This window comes from Lycorma delicatula, chromosome 12, assembly GCF_047948215.1.
Source record: "Lycorma delicatula isolate Av1 chromosome 12, ASM4794821v1, whole genome shotgun sequence".
Lineage (NCBI taxonomy): Eukaryota > Metazoa > Arthropoda > Insecta > Hemiptera > Fulgoridae > Lycorma > Lycorma delicatula.
In genome coordinates, this window is record NC_134466.1 from 65,001,724 (window position 1) to 65,024,519 (window position 22,796).

Consider the following 22,796-nt stretch of genomic DNA (forward strand, 5'->3'; position numbering starts at 1 on the left):
CAGTCTGATCAATAGCAATATTTCTATGTACATCTTTGTGTATTCTGGTGTAGTTTTATGTTAATCTACTTTTGTGCGATAAGATTGAAAATTTTCAAAAATATTTCTCTTATGGTACAAACAAGAAAATAAAAAATCACTAATGAGGAAGGGCAAATCAGAAATTAATATCAAAAAATGTAATAACTCCTGAAAAAATTAGAAAAACATTTTTCCAGTATAATAATTTTATTATAAGAGGCTAAAAAATCTCCTGATGCGTAAAAACAAGAATTATTGACATTTTATTCTTGCATTATTTTATTTTATGTAACCAAATAAATGTCGTAAACAGCACCCAAAGTTCGTTTCTAATTTTCATGATCGGGTTTTTCTTTTTTTAAACATAATTGGAAAACCTTTAATAAATAAATCGATCGATTCGATTACTGACGTTCATATTTTTTCTGTGTTTCAGGTTAAAATTATCACGTTTAATGTACATAATACGTAATAACGTAAAAACCTAATAATGCAAATAATTCTCTTCGGAGCCTCGTCGATTTGGTTTTTCTTCGTTGAAGAAAAACCACATAAGCATGATTAGTGTGGATATCAATAAAATCTTTGAAGTGTTATTTCTTTTGAGTTTTTAATTACTTTTTCGCTCGGTATTGCTCCGAAGAATTTAAAGATAACATTTGATTTTAAATCATCGTAAAACGAATTTTTATGTTCGACATAAACAAGTTTTTTTTTTAATTTTAGTCGTTAAAGTTTTGAATAAATCCATTTCATTAACTCGTTTTGATAACATATGTAATATCTTTAATAAGAAAATACTTTATGAATTCCAACTGCTCTATTAAAAATACAATTTAAATGTGACTTCTTCAATCGACTGATTGAATTGGAAAATAATTTTTATTAAAAATGATAATAGTCTAAGTAAATAATACTTTACCTTAACTTACTGAAACAGATTTTCTCATATATTTAATGGTAATGCTTCTTTCAAACGATTTAAATTGTGAGAATTAATTCATACATAAATAAGACGTTTAAAAAAAATTATTGTAGAACTTTAGTCAAAACTACTGTAGGTGTAATAAAAGGAACGGCTATAACCTAAACGGTAGTTTTGTATTGTACTTAGTAAATTATCTTGAAATATTTATGAGATTTCATCCTTCTTAAAATTTTTTGATTTTATAAACATGCTGAACATACACTGTACAAAAAAAAAAAATTAACGCACAATTTATTTATTATGAATTGCATTCTTATGAAAGAATTTCCAGAATTTTATTTTGAAATTTATGGTTTACTAACAAATTTAGATGTAACAATGACCTTTCTCACAGTGAACCGAGAGAATGGGCTAGCCGCTTTCTCACAGTTTTATCTTCGTCTTAAGTCGGTAACTTGTTTATTTCGATAGGTTTTATTCTATTTTGAAAATAGACTGTATTTGTAATAAGGCAATTTAAAGTATCTAAAAACCTTTTCTTCGTAAAATTCGTATAATTCCTTTTTACATCATTTCCGTTTTGAAACACGCGACTCGTATTCATTATCTTTTCTTACTGCTTACTTCGTCTTTTTCATCAAGTATTTCGGGTATGATTGCCAGTTCATCGTTCGAAAATTTGCAAAGATTTCATTTAATAGTTTACTGCTAGTATAATAATATTTGCGCGAATATTGACAAATTTATCGCTTTCATTTCTCGGGCACCGTTGTGTTCGAATAAACCTTTTCCCTTTTCCAGTGCCGATCACTAATACCTGATAAAACCGATACCTAGTAAAAACAAAAAGGATATAGTCTTAAAAGTTCAAAAAAGAATTGTCCTATTGCTCATAAAATTTAGTCGGCTAGGGTCCGTCGTAAAACACTAATTGCAATTTACATAAATGCTTTTTATCAGGTTTACAGTTTGTTATTGATCTCATTAGAAAAAACGAAGTAACTGTAATTTTTCTATGTTTTTAACTGTTATTATGAATGAATAAATAAATAAATATTACGGTGTATTTACACGTAAACAAATATAATACCAATTAAGCGGTTGCCCCATTTACCAAATTATAATTAAGAAGACGTAACTCTCTTCGTAGGTTAAATATTTCTCATTTGTTAAAAATATGGTTCATTTGCATTTATATGTAATGGAAAGAAAAAAAATATATATATATATATATACACTCAAAAACACAGTTTGCATAAATAAATTATATGACAGGGTCAGTATTTACATATTATTATTATGCTTTTACGACCAACATGGGACCACTTAAGTCAATTTTAGTTGGATCTTTTCTGAGAAAAGCGTGTTATTTTACTCTTCCGAGCTGCCCAGTATTTCTTCATCCGTTCAGATCTTGCTTTTATTTTCTTCATCCGTAAACACCCTCTTCGTTGTATTTTGTCGTTTGTCTGTCTTTTGTTTAAATCTAATGCTTTTGTCTTTTAGCTTTATAATTTTTCCAGTTTTATTCTGTAGATCGGTCAGGGAAATTCCCAATTCTTTCATATCTTCTCTAATTTCTTTGATCCATCCTACTTCTAGCTTTTGGAACCAGAACTTTTGAATGATATTTCTTGACAGTCTTGTTTCCGGTGTCCTTATTAGATGATCAAAGAAAGAGATTCTTTTTTCCGCATAGTATCAGTAACAGGTTCTATTTCTCGATACACCACCTCATTTGGCGCAATTGATGAGTTGCCTTCTACCATCGGCCTTCTTTTTGGTGTTTTTTATTGATACACGTTCCGACAATTCTCCTCTCTATTTTCAGAATTTTATCGATTCGGTTCTTCCGAGTGATTTTGAAAAGGGTCTCGCTTCCGTAGGTGACTTCTGGCTGAACTACAGTTTTATAATGTTTAAGTTTTGTTTTAGCAGAAAGACATTTTTTGTTATATGTTGACCGAGTTAATTTTTTGGATTTAATCATTTTATTTGTCCTGTTTTGCCATGTCACTTTTTCATTTAAATTATAAGTTATTATTTCCCCTAGATATTTAAATTGTTTTACTATTTTAATTTTCTGATTGTTTACCGTAATGTGCTCTATTACCAGAGGATCTATGGCCATTAGTTTTTTCGAAAGAGATATGAACCCCTATCTTTTGTGCTTGGTTTTGAAGGCTCATGATTTGTGTTTTGGCTTCTTGAATATTATTTGCTAAAAGAGCGAGGTCATCTGCAAATCCTAGGCAATTAAGTGCGATGGAGTTTTTCTTAGTACCCATTTTTATATTTTTGGGATTTATTTCATACCATTTTCTCATGACAAATTCGCGGGCGCAGTTAAAAAGGAGTGGTGAGAGGCCGTCTCCTTATCTACATATATAAAATAACATATCGTAAGTGATTCATAATCAACGCCCAGCAAAAACTGTTAACGGTAAATTGAAGAAAAATGATATAAAGTTTATTTTATGGTGTAAGTGCACATTAAGAAAGGATTTTTTGAAATGCCGTGTTTAATAGGTTAAAATCGTGTACAATAAAATTTATTTATATATTTTTTTTATTAATTTTTCAACAACAAATGTAGGTATTAACTTTAATTTTGATGCGAATATCTAAAATCAGAATTCTAGATTTTTTGAAATTCCGAGTTTTGACATTTTTGCTTGAAACCCATTTATTTTTTTATTTTATTTTTTGGTAACAAATGTAGATATCAGCTTGTTTTTTAGTTTGTCTAATCTTCGTGTGAATATCTAAAAACCAGTTTTTAGATCTTTTTGAAATTTCAAGTTTAAAGAGCTGAAATGGATTTTTGAATTTTGTTCGAACAAATTTCTAGATATTCTGAAACCCGACCTTTAAAGCAGGGAAAAAATGATTGTAAAATTTCCCCATTTTCGTCTATACTAAACGAAGTATTTAACGAAAAACATTTTTTAGGTTTGAAGTACAATAACTATGTTGAATGACCAATACTCCTAAATGCGTACATTCTATGATCAAAATGTATAGCATATTTTATAATGAGAAAGTTGATTTAATAAGTCCATGAAAAAAATTTCATTTTTTTATTAACAAAAAACTTATGAATTTGTAAAAATTAAAAACAACTGTTTTTAAAACAATAAATTTAGACCATTGACAAATTAAAACATTTCTAATTTACTTTTATAAAATATTCACTGTAGTTTATATCTAATAATTTATTACACGACTGCCCAAAAAGGAGTGTAATATATTTAGGGTGTGTGTGTATATGTCAGATTAATAGTAGAAGGAAGTTTAAAGAAAAACAAACCGACATACTTGGCGTTTATAGACCTAGAAAAGGCATTCGATAACGTAGACTGGAATAAAATGTTCAGCATTTTAAAAAAATTGGGTTCAAATACAGAGATAGAAGAACAGTTGCTAACATGTACAGGAACCAAACAGCAACAGTAACAATTGAAGAATATAAGAAAGAAGCCGTAATAAGAAAGGGAGTCCGACAAGGGTGTTCCCTATCTCCATTACTTTTTAATCTTTACTTGGAACTAGCAGTTAATGATGTTAAAGAACAATTTAGATTCGGAGTAACAGTACAAGGTGAAAATATAAAGATGCTACGATTCGCTGATGCTGTAGTAATTCTAGCCGAGAGTAAAAAGGATTTAGAAGAAACAACGAACGGCATAGATGAAGTCCTACGCAAGAACTATCGCATGAAAATAAACAAGAACAAAACAAAAGTAATGAAATGTAGTAGAAATAACAAAGATGGACCGCTGAATGTGAAAATAGGAGGAGAAAAGATTATGGAGGTAGAAGAATTTTGTTATTTGGGAAGTAGAATTAGTAAAGATGGACGAAGCAGGAGCGATATAAAATGCCGAATAGCACAAGCGAAACGAGCCTTCAGTAAGAAATATAATTTGTTAACATCAAAAATTAATTTAAATGTCAGGAAAAGATTTTTGAAAGTGTATGTTTGGAGTGTCGCTTTATATGGAAGTGAAACTTGGACGATCGGAGTATCTGAAAAGAAAAGATTAGAAGCTTTTGAAATGCGGTGCTATAGGAGAATGTTAAAAATCAGACGGGTGGATAAAGTGACAAATGAAGAGGTATTGCGGCAAATAGATGAAGAAAGAAGCATTTGGAAAAATATAGTTAAAAGAAGAGACAGACTTATAGGCCACATACCAAGGCATCCTGGAATAGTCGCTTTAATATTGGAAGGACAGCTTAATATTGGAAGGACAACGGCTGAACCGATTTTGATGTATCCCATATTTAAGTATTCCCGCGTCGGAACACTTATATTACCAGGAGGGCCATAGACTATAAATAAATAAATATATATATGTATATAGAAGGGTTTGTTGCTAGTCCATATCTCGTGACAAATTTGACTTGACGTGACAATTTTTGGCACTGACAGAGGGTTATGGAATGTGTTCGAAATGATCACCAGCAGCTTTTATATAATGCCTATGGCGCCGAACTACGGCTGTTAGTGTATCTGGCGTAATAGCGGCACATGACTACGATTTTTTCACGTAGCTCGTGGAATGTTGCTGGTTTTTGTCGATACACGACATTCTTGATGGTCCCCCAGAGGTACAAGTCCAGAGGTGTCAAATTAGGAGACCGAGGTTGGTACTCAACAGCACCTATTTGACCCACCCACCGTCCGGGTAGAATTTTATCGAGGTACAACCTGATATCTCGATAGAAGTGAGGCGGGGCTCCGTCTTGTTGCACGTAAAAACGTTCATCACCATACAGGTTTTGAATGGCAGGTAAAATACTTGTCTGAACAAGGATTGTTCAGAAAATATATATATATATATATATATATGTTTAGATTTAAACAATTATAAAAAAAATTATACATGTACAAATACTACATACAAAATTTTCACCAGTACGGTCTTTCTATTATATTAGTAGTTATTCTATATTAAAAGGCAATGTTTGTCAGCAAAGTTTTTTCGAAGACGTGTTTTTTAATTTTTAATATTTCTCTCTTGTATTCAATAAAATCTATTAACTTTGTTAAATCATATAATATAGTTAACAATAACAATCGGTAAAATTTATTACTTTTTTCATTACAGGACGAAAAAAGATTATTTAAAATATTTGGTTTATAAATCTACACTCCGTGTAAGTAAAGGAACTCAAAGTAAGGAATGATAACTTGTGGCGTACCTGAACGCTCATCATGCAAAATCTATAGGACAAATTTAATAAAACTTTGCAAATTTATAAATTTGAAGTTTGGTCATTATCACTAATTAGAATTATTACGATATTCCTAATGAGAGTTAAGACGTTAAGCAAATTCGTTAAAGAAAAAAAAAATTAATCCTTTGTATTCATTATACAGAGTGATTAAGGAGGTTAGGGCAATACTTCAGGAGGATAGGACAACTCATTCTAGAGGCTAAAAATAAGAAAAACGTTCATATAAACATAGGTCCGAAAACGCTTCGTTAGCGAGTTATAAAGGCTGAAAGATTTCGCCCGAGTTTCAGTTCCTCCGGGTAAATTAAGGCTTTCTGAAATTCTGGGAAGGTCAATTAAGGGGCAAATTCAATTGTTTCTTATGGTTTTAGAGCTGGGAAATCGAAAAAATAGGTCCCAGAACTGTATCTCTCTCAGTTTCTAAGATATGCCATGTAAAACGCCAAAAATGGTGTCAAAGAACACATTTTGTTTTACGTTTGACGTACAATAACGTTGTTAAATTGCCAATAAATCATTCATTTATTTAAACATAGATTATAAAGAATTTAATTATAAGAAGACTAAAAATTCGCAAATAATGTCGTAGATTATCCAAAATGGTAAATCAAGATGAAAAATTGAAGTTGCATAAAACACAGCGATCAATGAAAATATTATAAACAGACTTATATGAGGTGTGCCGGGGGTTGTATATAGTAACGAGCAAAATCGAATGATTTTAATAATCGAGATATTAGTAATGGAATGATATAAATAATCGAATGATTTATTTGAAATATGAATATTACTAATCGTTTTTCACGAGTACAAACATTGAATAATTATTATTTTGACTAATACACTTTAATAGCTGTTACTAATGGATCATTTCTTAAGTTATACTGTTTACTGGTTACTGGCGCCGCAATTCATCTCTCCCTAAAAATTATATTTTACAATGCAATGGTTTTATTGAATTATTATGTCATTCTCAAACAGTCGCTAATATGGATATCTTTGTTTTTTTTTTGTTTGTAAATCTTGTGTTAATTCGTATGGAACATGAGAATAGTAAAAAATGACATTGTTACTTCCTTCTTTTTCCTGTTTAGTCTCCGGGAATTACCGTTCGGGTATTACTTCAGAGTCTGAATCTACATGAGGATGATATGTATGAGTAAATGAAGAGTAGTCTTATATATAACATAGAGTTGAAGGTGAGTACGAATTTAAATATATTTTTTCAAATTAATAGTAGAAGTTGTATAGCATAGTGAACGAAGTAGAGAGAAATTACGTCAGAAAATAAATACGTGTCTGCTGGAATTGGTAATTACATATTAAAATATTCACTTGCCCGAAAATGAATAGTAGTAGTTCAGATTCTCTCATCATTCATATTCCTGTTATATTCATATAAAATAGTATTCGGCCTATTCATCTTCCAAATCCGAGCGAGTGACGAATTAAAAGTAGTAAAATTTATTCATCATTCATAAAAATTAGTAATATGCCCTGCACTACTGTATTTCAAGCGAGATAATAATTTAAAAGATGCATTTGGTAATTCGGGATATCTCGAAATATTTCAGTAATCGAATTGTTACTACATTTTCATTCGACAGATCATATTACTACTCGATAGTCTAAATACATAGGTAAATTATTGATCGTTAGGAACAACGCTTGAAAATAATAATTTACTATTACAGTATCAACGTATTGAATATTGAACCTTCTTTGAATAGCCAGGAGGTAAGTAAATCTTACTTATATTCTGTGAAATAATGGGACCGACTCAAATTATGGAAATAGTCAGGTAATATATGCGGTGTGACATTACTAAAAACACTTATAAATTTAGATGTTTTTTAAATTGCTTGCTTCCCTCCAAATAATTAGTTATGTTTTTATTAATGGTTGATAATGACGTATGAGAGGCTGCAGTTTTACAAGTTTTCACATCACATGTTATGATGTTAGATTAATGAAAAGTATTAAAAACGTAGTATGATTGTGTTAAAAACACTTTATAATATTGAATCTCATGTCATATTACGCTGATCGAATAATGTTAATGCTGCCATTTATCGGTCCAAGATGGTTGTGTAAGGAAGTTGTAACTAGGGTCAGGTTAGATCACCTCCTTTTGACTTGCGTACTAGTAATAGCTAATGGAAGATTGTGCTTATTTTATGTTACTGGTGTCTTACTCTGATTATTGTTTTTCAACCGTAAATTTTTTGATTTGGTGAAAATTACTTTTCATGTTTTTACAACTAAATAATTTTCCATTAATAGTTAAAAAGTTGTAATAATCTTTGTTTATTTAAGCATCAAATTCTATGTAACCAGTGGAAACTTTACTTTTGCCAAAAATTGTACCTTTTAAGGGAATATAAAACAGTGACCTGTACTGTTGTTGCCAACTCATGTATATTTTTTTGAGATTTAGAAATTCAGTGATCATTCAGTTACACCATAAAACTCTGGTTTTCATGTGGTGTTTGTTATTGTAGATTATGTTTGTAGTAAGTCATTTGCATACCTAACTGACACAGGTTGGTGCTTTGGAATACGCTCCGATCGATAGCATGTCTTAAATTATCTTTGACTTTATAGTTAGCTCTAATCTCTTGATTTCATCAGATGTTAAATTTCAGTAATATTTCATTATTATTATTTTATATTTTTTCCTGAGTATGGATGCACAAACTGATAATTCATTTGTGGAAGAAGTTCCATTATCCTTGCCTATTAAGAAAGAAAGCATACATGAAATAGGGCAAACAGAATATTCGTTCGTACCTCTTTTCAAGACAGATGATGATGAACTTACAATTATTATACAAGTATGTTATTTTCTATTTTATCTTGGTTTAAGTTAAAAATATAAAACCTAGTTATTGCAAGAATTTTTAATTATTCTATTCATCAGGATATGTTTATTTACTATTTATGGCTTACATATTGTTTAGCATTCATGTCTAACATGAAATATTGTGATTTGTAGTGTAAAAAACAGTTAATGGAGTAAAGGGAGGTAGACAGCTTAGATGATTGCTACTAACATTTTATAATAGATATACATTTTCTATCACAATACATAACAAAGAAAATACAGTGAGCTGATGCCTCAAGTTATAAACAAAGTTGCCTATACATTATTCATTTTATACCCTGATTCAACATTGTTTACCAAGATAATAGTAAAACAGTACAAAGCTTTCCTTGCTTTTATGAAGCATGTTCAGTTATGAGAAGTTTTGTTATTGTTTTCAATAAATGCCCATTCTAGGTCACTCCTTTTTTGCTTTCAAACAAGATTGATGGATTTTTTATGTTTATACCAGAGACTTATGTCTTTTGACAAACCTTTTAGATTGTGCTTAGGGGCAAACATTTTTCTATTGATAGATTAATTAATGGCAATGCCTGCATTATATTTGTGTTCTGGTGAGATAAAGTCTAATAATATACTGAAAGATGCCATTTGCATATTATTATCGAAGCACTTGCACAAATGAATTATTTCAGTGAAAACCATTATTTTATGACCGTAAGAAAAATAGATGTTTTTGAGATCTTGAATTCTGTATATCATTGCTATAACTGAAAGGAGGCCCTCTTAAACTGAGGAGAATTTTTCCCCTTTACAGTCTGTAAACAGTATAGATTTTCTCCTCTTGAATACTCTTATTAAAGTTACTAGGTTGATTGGTACAAAAGTATAAAAAAGAATAGCAGAAAATTCAGTGGAAGGAAATTCTTATATAAGACTGAGTGATAAATGCAGGTAGAACAGATGGTGAATGCAATTCAGTGGTATTCGTTTTTAATTGACTTCCACATTGTTGAACTTTTTTTAGATGCAATAAAGTATGTGTTATATCTGATTTCTCTATAATTTATTTGAAGTTTCAAATTAATTATAAGTAACCAATTAACTTAAAATCTTTATAAAATATACGCTTGCATTTGCACATTGTTCAAATATAATATATAGAGAATTACAAACAAAATTTTGGATCTATGTTTTTTAAAGTATTCTCTAACTGGTATAATAAAATAATTAACACATTAGCTGCCACAAGGGGCTCATTGGTTCCTCACATGACTGCTCAGTTCAGGCATTGAGGATCCATAGTGGTTGCTAACAATCCTTATTTTATTGTTTTTACTTAAGAACACACCTAGGAAATACCTAGTTGAACTCAAACTTGGCTGATTACACAGCCTGCACCCTTGAGAAGCATAAACTTCATCTTGGGCACAGAAATCTTTCAATTTTGAATGTCTATCCCTCTGAGGTTGACAAAGACGACTGCACTTGGTCTTCTAGCTGAAGTCATGAGTTACCACGAACTAACAGGAGACAGTCATCAGTGAAAGCCTGTGCCGTGACCACTTTCGGGAATATCAGTCCCAAAAATCCGTTGAATACCAGGTTCAACAGCAAGGGACTGAGAACGAAGCTCTACGAGCTTCTCCTGTTGATGGATTTTTCCAGAACTAGGTGCACATCCATGAACCAAACTGTGCGATCAGACAAGTAGTCATGTGCTACAGCCCTCTGGGCTATGGGAACATTGCAGCTTTCCAACACACAGAGTAGCACTTGCGCGCAGCACGTTAAAGTCAGGGGACCACCACTGTTTTCCAAGTCTCCTCCTGCGACTAATATACAGCTCCTCAGAAGCGGAGGTCATGATGACTCTAGGCACTCTCAGATCAGCGGACTATCTACTACCTAAGGTTCCAACCATTGGCTGAGGCCGCCATAGGACCCTATCGAAACCAATCTTGATGGTCCAGCCAAGTTGTTCAGCAACAATTTTACTTCTTCCTTGTGCTCCATGCGCCATTCCAACCCCTGTAAGGCAGCCACACACTTGCGCTGCGGCCTGTCCAGATACAGACACCTTAGGTTATAGCATCCTGAATCTGGAGCTCTTGGACTGCCACCATAAGTGATCTTATAGGTTATATGCCTATGTGATAATGGTGTATGGGAGGCTATAGTTTTACAAGTTTTCACATATTTGTTACTATGTCAGATTAATGAAAAGGGGGAAAAGCTTGTCAATGAAATTAGGCACGCTGAGTAGTATGCCTGTGTTAAAAACGAAGTATAATATTGAAATGTCATGTCATTTTATGCTGATAGTTAAGTGTTAACGCTGGCATTTATGAGTCGAAAATGATTGTTTGAGGAAGTTACCGACACAGGTTGGTGGTTTGCAACACGCTCTGATCCATTGAATTATTTTGAATTCTTTGACATTATATTTAGATTCAATCTCTTAACATCATCAGATGTTATATTTCATTAACTTCGTACATTTTATGTTCCATTAATATAATAACATATTTTTTTTTACTTTATTTTTTACAGAGAATGAATGTACAAACTGGGAATTCATTTTTGGAACAAAACATACACGAAACACAGCAAAGAGAATATTTGTTTATACCTCATGCAAAGACAGATGATGCACCGACAATATCTAAACAAGTAAGCTGTTTTCTATTATATCATGGTTTAAGTTAAAAATTTAAAACCTAGTTATTATAAGAATTCTCAATTTTTCTATTTTCAAGATATTTGTATGTACTGTTTATGGCCCAGATATCGTTTAGCATTCATGTCTGACATGAGATATTTTGATTTATAGTGTAAAAAATGGTTAATTATGGAGTATAAGGAGGTAAATAGTTTTGATAAACAGAATGCCTCTAACATTTTATGGTATATAAACATTTCTTACAACAATACGAAACAAAGAGAGCTGCCTAAACATTATTCATTTTATACCGAGATTCAACATTGCTTACGAAGATAAACAATAAAACATAAAGTAAAATAATAGATAAAGTAAAACAGCCCAAAGCTTTCCTTGCTTTTATGAAGCATGTTCATTTACCAGGAAGCTTTGTTATAGTTTATGATAATCCTCATTCTTGGTTAGCATTTTTGTTGTTGATAGACCAGATGGTGAATTCAGTTCAGTGATATTCGTTTTGTAATTGATTTCCACAAGTCATGGTAGTGTGTTGCCCATACAGTGGTCTAAATTGTAATGTGTAGTGGACAGAGGCAATCAGTTTGACCAACCAAAAAGTTAACAATTATTATTCAATATTTTTTTTTGCATAAAACATCAAATTTTGTTTACTCACTTATCAGATTGTCTTTATAAATATACATGTAATTATACCAAACTATTATTTTTATAATATTGTTAGAATAGTGATGTATATTAATAAAATTTTCTGTGTCGTAATTATGATTTTTATTTAGAATGTGGTTAGCAAAATTTGATTTTTTTATGCAACTTTTATTTATAGCATTTATATGTTCTTTGATACTGATTGACACATTTTAAAATCACGGTTGCTCATTTTAAACCTTATATATATTGTATATATATATATATATATACCTGGTCTATCTATATTAAATTTATCTTCTTTTTTTTTTTTAGGATTGACATTATTTATTTATGTTATTGTTAGTCATGTAAGCAGTTTTTAATCTGAATGATTTAAAATTTTGGTTGAACTTTCTATAGTTCATTTTATATTTGAGTTGAGTAATGTGTAATAGTTCAGTGTTGTGTGGACGTGCTGTTGTAGGAATTGGGTGGAGGGTTCATATTTAACATCTAATTGGTACTGTGCCGCAAGAGATGGAGACTGCAGAGATCTTCCTGAAATGTGCCAATACAGCAATATCTTCCGTAGGGACCCCCTAATTTAGTGTGGTCGATCTTTCGGTGGAGGAGAGGAATATTTTTGGACCTGCTGAATGGGCTAGGAAGAGGCCTAAAGACCAGTATGGACTCCAACAACACGGAGATAGGTATCTTATTGGAGGAGCTTCAAGCGCTGGTAGACATGTGCAGAGCACAGCGTACTATTAAGAAGGTGATCAGAGAGTTCGTTTCCTAGCTAAAAAATCAGGCTAAAGTTGACTGAAGACAAATGGATGCAAACTGTGCAAGTCGATCTCCAGAAGGTAAAGGAGAAGAGCTTGAGGCTAGACTCAAAGGGAATACAGTGCCAGATAACCTCAAGTACAAGATGGCCACTGTAGCGTCAGGTGTGTCAATGACAGACAAAACTCTTTTTCAGATTTGCCAGATTTTTTTCAGGTGTGTCAATGACAGACAAAACTCTAATATCTAAACTGTCTGTGGTCCATATTAAAGATTTGGTTAGTGACACCGCTAAGGAAGGGGTGGTGGAAGTTGTCAGGAGACGCTCAATCAAACAATTGAAGTTAGCGTCACATCAATTAGGCTGGTCTTTGGTAGCTGTGAAAATGCTACCATAATTATACCAACCAAGGAGGCTGGTCTGCACTTAGCTTCAGGGCGAATGGTCATCGGCTACCATTCTTGCCAGGTGGAAGTTAGAAGCCCAGATCGGACATGTTGCTACTGCATGCAAAGGTGTCGACAGGAGGAATAACTGCTACAATTGTGGCAGTGCTGGGCTTAAGAGGGCAGACTATTATATATATTAAGAGAGCGAACTAGGTGTATTCATTGATCAAACAAGTCATCGGACGGAAGCTGGGAATGCACTTGTTATAAAAAATGAAATGTTTTCAACTCAATACCAACCATCACGCTGTGGCCTATAACCTTGCCTGGGTCATAGCAATAAATAATGATGTATATTTCCTACTAATAGTGGAGCCTAACAAGAGAATGATGACATTGGGCAACTGAATTGTTTATTGTATGGGAGATGCTGCCATTATAAATTTTTCAGGGAGATATGCTATCTCTGAGATTGATTGCAAAGATGGTTATGTGGCTGTGGCCTTGTCTGAATATACATTAGTGAACTGTTACATCTCTCTGAATTTAATATAGATATATTTGATGCAATGATGAATGAGCTGGAACGCTTTATAAGACGATTTGCTAACCTGGTTATTTTGACAGTGATGTGAATGCAGAATGTATTGAGCTAGGTGGACAAGGTCTACCAGTCATGGATACAGATTGGCTACCATGCTGGGCTCGGTGAATCTGGTGGTCATCAATACTCCATATATTCTAACAACCTTTATTGGAAGAGGAACAGAGGTTTGTTGTAGATATATTGGCGATTCCAGGTTGGCTGGCTGAATGAGTGGCCGATTTGCATGTCCACAACACTGACCAGCAGGCCATAGTATTTAAGTTATTGGGGGATAGATGCCCAAGAGTGAAGTTATCTCAAAAATGGAAGCCTTCCGAGGCTCAGGCTACGACCTTTGCTGATTCTGTGGCTGAAAGTATCTCAATTATACAATCGAGAGATCCAGATGAGTTCTCTTTTATTATGTTTGCAGATTGTGATAAGCTGCACAGAAGCTACAGCTTTGACTTCAGGCGAATTTACTGGTGAAATGGGAACATTAATTGCATCTTTAAGAGCTGCAGTCCAGTAAGCTAGAAGGTGACTGCAGAGGCTTAGGTCCAGAAATTCAATACAGACTGAAGAGGCAGAATCTACATACAAGGCTGCCAGAAGCAGCCTTGTAACTGCAGAGATTAAGTCAGTGAAAAAGGCAGACTGACTAAGACTTGTAGAAGACCTGGAGGTGGACCCGTGAGGTAGAACCTATAGGCGTGTTACCAAAACGTTTGTGTGTACCTGTTCCACTCCTTTCAAGGGCTAAGGCATTGAGAAATATGTTGGACCTATTCCCGATGATTCAAATGGAGCACTGAAATATGATTGCTCAGGAGAAGAGGTTCACCATTGGGGAGCTTAAATGAGCTGCAGATAGAGTTAAATCTTTAGAGCTACGATGGACTGTATTGATCGTTGATTGTAATTGAATGAAATGAAACCATATTCTTCTAGGACAGTTGAATTTATTTCATACAATACTAAATAACACTAGTCACATTAGACCGAAAAATACATGATCGCGCCAGACAGGATTCTTTACTCGAATGAATGTATAAAACTGACTTGCAGGCCAGCGCTAATAGAAACTAGAGCGCAGCACTAGCTGGCTCATTCTAGGAACGGAACAGATAGAATTAACCTCAGGAAGTGCCTGGGCCTGGATTGGTTGTTGGGTTTGTTGATGAATAGGTTGGTAGAGTTTTATGTCCTGGATATGCTGAATACGGCTTTAAGAGGGGCAGCTTCCCCAAGTCATGGAAGGAGGCCAGACTGGTCTTGATACCAAAGACCAGGTCAGGGGAACAGGGCAAGAAGTATTGACCTGTATGCCTTCTTGATGTCATAGCCAAGATATATGAACGAATGCTGACAAAGAGTCTTTGGGAAGAGATTGATGAAACGGGGAGGGCCTGTCCTCCAATTAATACGGATTTGTTAGGAGTAGGTCTGCAGTTGATGCCATTCAGCGAGTGGCAACCTGGACCATATGCGGAAGCGACTCGCAAGGCTGCAAGATACTGCTATACTAAAGAAATTTTAATTTTACTTCTTACAAACATATTGAGCTTGCTTAAATGTGAAGATAAGATATTTAATATTAGAGTGTAAGTTGTCAATTTGTATTTAGCATTATTAAAATTAACACAGTTTTCCGGTAAATTTTTAACCTAACAGTTACGTTAATTTTTTTAGGATCTTAGTGGAGAAGCTATCGATGATGTGGAGGAAAGAAGTACTGAAAGTAGTTTACAGACATCAAAATGTGTGGTTTGCAATAAATTAAAATGTAACTGTATATGTGATAATGTCATTAGCAAAGAATATGAATTCAACAGTTTTTCTTTTAAAGAAAAGTGCTTGCCAATTACAGAAAAACCAGTTAAGGAAAGGAATGTCATATCTTCTCATCTTCCTATTCACACACGTGTTTTTTGTCAGGAATCCTTCACTCAGAGATCTACTTTAGAGTCACACTTATCTATTCATTTTGGTAAAAATAAGTTAACATGTAATTTTTGTAAAAAAAATTTTACTCATAGCGGGAATTTAAAAACACATCTCTCTATTCATACTGGTGAGAAGAACTTCACTTGTAATTTTTGTAAGAAAACATTTAGGCATAACTGTAGTTTAAAAGAACATCTATCTATTCATACTGGTGAGAAGAACTTCACTTGTAATTTTTGTAAGAAAACATTTAGACTCAACAGTAGTTTAAAAAACCATCTCTATATTCATACTGGTGAGAAGAAATTCACTTGTAATATTTGTAAAAAACCTTTTAGACGAAGCAGTAATTTAAAAAGTCATCTCTCTATTCATACTGGTGAAAAGAAATTCACTTGTAATTTTTGTAAGAAAACTTTCACTGTAAAGAGTAGTTTAAAAAGACATCTCTCTATTTGTACTGGTGAAAAGAACTTCACTTGTAATTATTGTAAGAAAACATTTAGACACAGCAGTAGTTTAGAAACACATCTCTACATTCACACTGGTGAGAAGAAATTCACTTGTAATTTTTGTAAGAAAACATTTAGACAAAACGGTAGTTTAAAAAGACATCTCCTTATTCATACTGGTGAGAAGAACTTCACTTGTAATTTTTGTAAGGCAACATTTAGACACAGCGGTAGTTTAGAAACACATCTTTATATTCACACTGGTGAGAAAAAATTCACTTGTAATTTTTGTAAGAAAACATTTAGACAAAACAGTAGTTTAAAAACACATCTCTCTATTCATACTGGTGAGAAGAAATTCACTTGTAATTTTTGTAAGAAAACATTTAGACACAGCAGTAGTTTAAAAAATCATCTGTCTATTCATGCTGGTGAGAAGAACTTCACTTGTAATTTTTGTAAGAAAACATTTAGACTCATCAGTAGTTTAAAAATGCATCTCTCTATTCATACTGGTGAAAAGAAGTTCACTTGTAATTTTTGTAAGAAATCATTTATTCAAAAGAGTCATTTAAAAACTCATCTCACTATTCATATTGGTGAGTAGAAATTCACTTGTAATTTTTGTAAGAAAACATTTAGACACAGCAGTAGTTTAAAAAATCATCTGTCTATTCATGCTGGTGAGAAGAACTTCACTTGTAATTTTTGTAAGAAAACATTTAGACTCATCAGTAGTTTAAAAATGCATCTCTCTATTCATACTGGTGAAAAGAAGTTCACTTGTAATTTTTGTAAGAAATCATTTATTCAAAAGAGTCATTTAAAAACTCATCTCACTATTCATATTGGTGAGTAGAAATTCACTTGTAATTTGTGTAAGAAATCATTTAGTCAAAAGAGTAATTCAAAAGCACATCTCTCTATTCATACTGTTGAAAAGAAATTCACTTCTAATTTTTGTAAGAAATCATTTACTCTAAAGTATAATTTATTAAGACATCTCTCTATTCGTACTGGTGAGAAGAACTTCACTTGTAAATTTTGTAAGAACATTTAGACACAGCGGTAGTTTAGAAACACATCTCTATATTCACACTGGTGAGAAAAAATTCACTTGTAATTTTTGTAAGAAAACATTTAGACAAAACAGTAGTTTAAAAACACATCTCTCTATTCATACTGGTGAGAAGAAATTCACTTGTAATTTTTGTAAGAAAACATTTAGACACAGCAGTAGTTTAAAAAATCATCTGTCTATTCATGCTGGTGAGAAGAACTTCACTTGTAATTTTTGTAAGAAAACATTTAGACTCATCAGTAGTTTAAAAATGCATCTCTCTATTCATACTGGTGAAAAGAAGTTCACTTGTAATTTTTGTAAGAAATCATTTATTCAAAAGAGTCATTTAAAAACTCATCTCACTATTCATATTGGTGAGTAGAAATTCACTTGTAATTTGTGTAAGAAATCATTTAGTCAAAAGAGTAATTCAAAAGCACATCTCTCTATTCATACTGTTGAAAAGAAATTCACTTGTAATTTTTGTAAGAAATCATTTACTCTAAAGTATAATTTATTAAGACATCTCTCTATTCGTACTGGTGAGAAGAACTTCACTTGTAAATTTTGTAAGAACATTTAGACACAGCGGTAGTTTAGAAACACATCTCTATATTCACACTGGTGAAAAGAACTTCACTTGTAATTTTTGTAAGAAAACATTTAGACACAGCAGTAGTTTAAAAACACATCTCTACATTCACACTGGTGAGAAGAAATTCACATGTAATTTTTGTAAGAAATCATTTAGTCTAATGAGTAATTTATTAAGACATCTCTCTATTCATATTGGTGAATAGAAATTCAGTTGTAATTTTTGTAAGAAAACATTTAATCGAAGGGATAATTTAAAAATACATCTTTCTATTCATATTGGTTAGAAAAATTTTACATGTAATTTTTATCTAAAACATTTTACACAAAAGGTAAGGTAACGATAAGGTTGACAGGGTGGTATAAATTATCTCTATTTAGTATAGGGTCTTTGCAGTTTGTAGCTACTTTCTTTTTCTTTTTTTTTGCATTGCATATACACTATTATTAAAACTAATTATTTTATACATAAGATGATTTGAAATGATTTATATAATGTATGTATAATTCTTTTAATAAAAAAACTTTTTAATAACTTGTTTATTAAATGATTCATATTTCCTTGTTTTCAGTTTGTCTAAGAAATATGGAGACATGTAGGACAAATTTGTGAATACATTTATGGTTATTGAAAATTAACATTTTGAGACCACATGCAACATTTTTTTCGATAAACTTCTACAATTTTTCCGTCCACACAATAAACAAACCCTACACTATAGAACTTCAATGGTTTCTGTTCACCGACCTTTTGGTGTATGGCTTATGGTTTTCACAGACCTTTTTTGAACTAAGTTAACACCATTCAGGGTGTTGTTGCAAAGACTGAGACAAATGATATGCTAACGGTCTTATGTACAGCTATATGGTGGACGCATCAGAACCTTACATTCAAGTTCTCTCAATTGTTGACAGGTTGTTAAAGATGTATGTGGTGTGGCAGTTAACACCGTGTCGTATGAAGTCCTTTCTGTTGACCAATTGAGGTCGTTTCTTTTGAATTGCAAGGTGCAATTACTTAATTGTCAACATTACAGGTCTGAGTCTGTCATACTGCCTGGCAGCAGCAGCTTGTGATGCACAATGCCGTTCAAGTCTCGCTAAACACACAGTATAATCTTCCTGGTCATCAGCGTGGGCTTTGCCACAGACTATGGAGTTTCTCTTCACTTCAGTCACAATGTTTTTCGCACGTTGTTTTCTTAATGAAGCTTCCATGTTGTCAAAATTGAAGACTTCTTACAGGGGATCTTTCATTTGTACAAATTCACGTTTAAAATTTATATTTTAAATACTGGTCTCGTTCGTACCCCGTGTTTTATTTCTATCAGAATAATTATTTACTTTTAGAAATGGACATTTAAAATCAAACACAAAAAAATAAATAGATGTATAAACTATATTTATACTTGCATTTTTAAAATCAAAGGCATTTAAACTTTTAATACCAAATTTAAAGAAAGAGAAATTAGATTCTTAACGATTCAGAAAATTGCACCTCGATTATTCTGATAAGTAGAAATAATAATAAAAAAGATAGATTTCTAAAAATCTTTATAATTCATTTTTTTATTTTTAACGAGCTGATAAACTGCATTTGAAACACCGAAACACAAAATATGAGTTTAATAATATTAACGTATTTATCTGAGTATTGAGAGTATGAAATAACCCCTCCCCATCGTTTACGCAAAACATTTCATGGGATAAACCGTTTTAAATAGTTCTAGGTATGTCAAAATGAGTAAACGAAAACAGAAATTTCACACGGTTATTATCGCTTGACTTGCAGTAAATAGTTTATGTTCAGCTTATGGTTTTTTGAGAAAAATATAATACATACAGATACACAGCAATTTAAAGTTATTTTATATAAGACATATGCATTTGAAAAGAAGATAATAATGAAATAATATGAAAGCCTTTTGCTTTAACGTGATTATAATTTATTTTAAACAAAAAATATTGCAGCAAGATGTTTTATCAAAATGTTATTACAAAAATTTATTTTTATTGAAATTCCTTAAATTGTAACGGGTACCGACTTAAAAGAGAACCGCTAACGACTAAACCCAGTCGCCGCATGTAACATTTTACGAATGAAATGAACGAGTTAAATTAAATTCTATAACTACATTAGCAAAAGTTTATATATTTACCAAATTTTTACAAAACACGTTCGAAATAAGCGTCCTACGGAAGCATGCATCTTTGTGCTCGAAAGAGGTTATTGAGAGACGCGTGACGCAAAATGTTATTGAAAATTCGTTTTCAGTTCATCGATAATGTGGAGGATTTGGTTCGTAAACTCTTTCCTTGAAAAAGCCCCAAACGAAAATCTGAAGAGAAATCCGGCAAACGCTGAATCCATCGTCCTCTACTGACAATTCGTTCTTTTACACACAGAAAACCGCACGAATGCGTGCTAGTGAATTTTTTTTATGTTTCTCCGTCGTATTTGAAGAAGCCGTCCCCTTTTCACCATTTGTTAACCGATAGTAGAAATCTACAAATATTGTACGGTAATACTTCTGTATCGACAATCCGGTCAAAAAATGGTGCTGTTCGATATCAGAATCGTATCATACACCGAATTTCTCATCATGAAATGGACGAATAAACATCCGGTGTGGCTTTTCAGTCATCCTGTACCTTGTGCCAATCGAATTAACACGCCCGATTAAATGAAACCGTGTTTCGACCGACCTGAAATTGAGTCTATTTCTTCATCGATAATGTTTTTTAAACGCCGGACAGAACAATTAAAACTTTTCAGTTTCTATTCTAATAGATTTTTGCAAAATTGTTACACGATACGATTTCAAATTCTTTGAATATCAGCTTTTGCCTCCGGAATCGTTCATTTCGTTTTGCCTTTGAAACCGATCCCGTTGAACGTTACTTTTTAAACAAATCGCGTACGCTATTCTGCTGGGCTACTGGCATTCGGAAATCTTTCCGCGATTATTTGACGCGTTTCCTGAAAGGATCCAGAACGCACTTACCGTTTCCCTTTAAAACCTCTTCCCTCGACCGAATAAGGCGTTTTAGAAAAATACAACTGTGAAGAACGAAACTATACAGCGCTGAAGCACAAACGGTTTGCAACCGACAGTTAACAGACGTAGTAGTAGAAAGAAGCAGCGTTAAAAGTGACCTCAAATAATTGTATTTGGATCGGTTCGGTTCGGTTTTAAGTCTCTCATCTTGTGCATATGAATGTAATTTCGCTCCGTAAATATCATTTGGTACTAATATAAACTGTAACATAGTAAAATACAGAATTAGTAAACGGAGTAAAATATGTGAATTTTCCTTTTCAATTCTTATTCCCTCCTAGTAAACATCTTATTCTTTTTCAGTTCAATTCGATGTTTAGTAAACTTAGAAGCCTATCACTTCTAATACGCATGCTCTATTCCCTTCCATCTACCCGACGATTCTCCTTATTTCATCTCTTATTCGATTCCGTTACGAAAACAAGCTTATATCAACAAACCTCATCGCTAAATAGAGAAGGGAAATTTTAAACTGTTAGGCACATGTTCTATATCACATCATTATTCTTTTTTCTTTTAATTTCATTCGGGGGGAAGCTATGTTGCACAATATTAATTACTGTCGTTCTATTTCGCATACTGTCTGCTTAAGATATTTTTTACAATTATTCTTAGTAGACGGATAAAAGACGACAGTGGTATCTGTTTTCATGGTGCATAATCTTTGCGTGTTTTATTTAGTGTTGTGTTTTTAGTTTTTTTATATTTTTTTATTTGGGCCTACTCAATTTCGTAAGATTTTTTTACTTTACATAATCAGAAGACTATTTTTTTTCTAAATCGTTATCGGTATTATTTTTTTAAATCATTAGTTTTTACGTAAGTAGATATTTTATAAGCACTTTTAAAAAAGTATATTTTGTTTTTAAAATTATAAACATGAGCTGCCGAAAAAGAATCACGTCTGGACTTGCTTTTCCGAAGCAAGCCCCGGAAAAGCTTTGTGTAATCTTTGCCGTAGTTCATTATCCTGTGCCGGTGGGACGACTAGTAAGTAATCTATCTCGTCATATTAAAGTTAAACACCCAGGAGTTGATATTTCAAGACAAAAAAATCCTTGTCCTGATTATGTTTCAGAAATGCATTATAATTTAAATCCTACTACGTCTACTGCGACTGAACCAAATGAATCGCAGCAATTAGCCCTTAAATTAACAAAACTTGTTGAATCGCCTAATCCTTCTTCTGTGCATCCAATAACATCTTTGTCCTCAATAAACAGAAAAATACAACAGTTGTTCCTTACTTTGTTACAAAACCTGTTCCTCAAAGTAAAAGCCGAGCGTTAGATATTCAGTTAATTAGGTTAATAACTAAAGAATATCAACCTATTTCACTCGTTGAGGTTGAAGAATTCAAGAAGTTTGTTCATACGTTAAACCCTGGGTATTCGCTTCCTTGTCGGAAAATAATTACAACTAGTTTTAATTCCACAATTATACGATAGAATTTCTTGTGAGATTCGTGAGTCATTATATAATATAGAAGCATGCGCAATAACCACTGACAGTTAGACATCAGTTTCAAATAATAATTATACGGCTATCCATTTCATTGACCGTGATTGCAATTTAAAAACCCAGTTACTTAT

At 32.5% G+C, this 22,796-nt stretch overlaps 1 protein-coding gene across 1 annotated transcript; it reads left to right on the forward strand.

The window, feature by feature from the left end:
- Positions 1–7,826: 7,826 nt before the first annotated feature.
- LOC142332788 (uncharacterized) lies at positions 7,827–22,494 on the forward strand. Its single transcript, XM_075379403.1, has 7 exons — positions 7,827–7,930; positions 11,571–11,690; positions 15,782–16,583; positions 16,711–16,718; positions 16,811–16,970; positions 17,488–17,808; positions 22,283–22,494. Exons 2-7 carry the CDS (start codon positions 11,574–11,576, stop codon positions 22,492–22,494), a joined length of 1,620 nt encoding a protein of 539 aa, XP_075235518.1. The 5' UTR covers positions 7,827–7,930; positions 11,571–11,573.
- The last annotated feature ends 302 nt before the right edge of the window (positions 22,495–22,796 follow it).

What these genes read in the sequence shown, in the direction of transcription:
- LOC142332788 (XM_075379403.1), top strand. Translation starts at nt 11,574, where the DNA reads ATGAATGTACAAACTGGGAATTCATTTTTGGAACAAAACATACACGAA. An exon ending in GAAAACATTTAGACTCATCA is followed by an intron (nt 16,971 to 17,487) that starts GTAGTTTAAAAA and finishes TAATTTATTAAG; the next exon opens with ACATCTCTCTATTCGTACTG. An exon ending in GAAAACATTTAGACTCATCA is followed by an intron (nt 17,809 to 22,282) that starts GTAGTTTAAAAA and finishes ATTATGTTTCAG; the next exon opens with AAATGCATTATAATTTAAAT.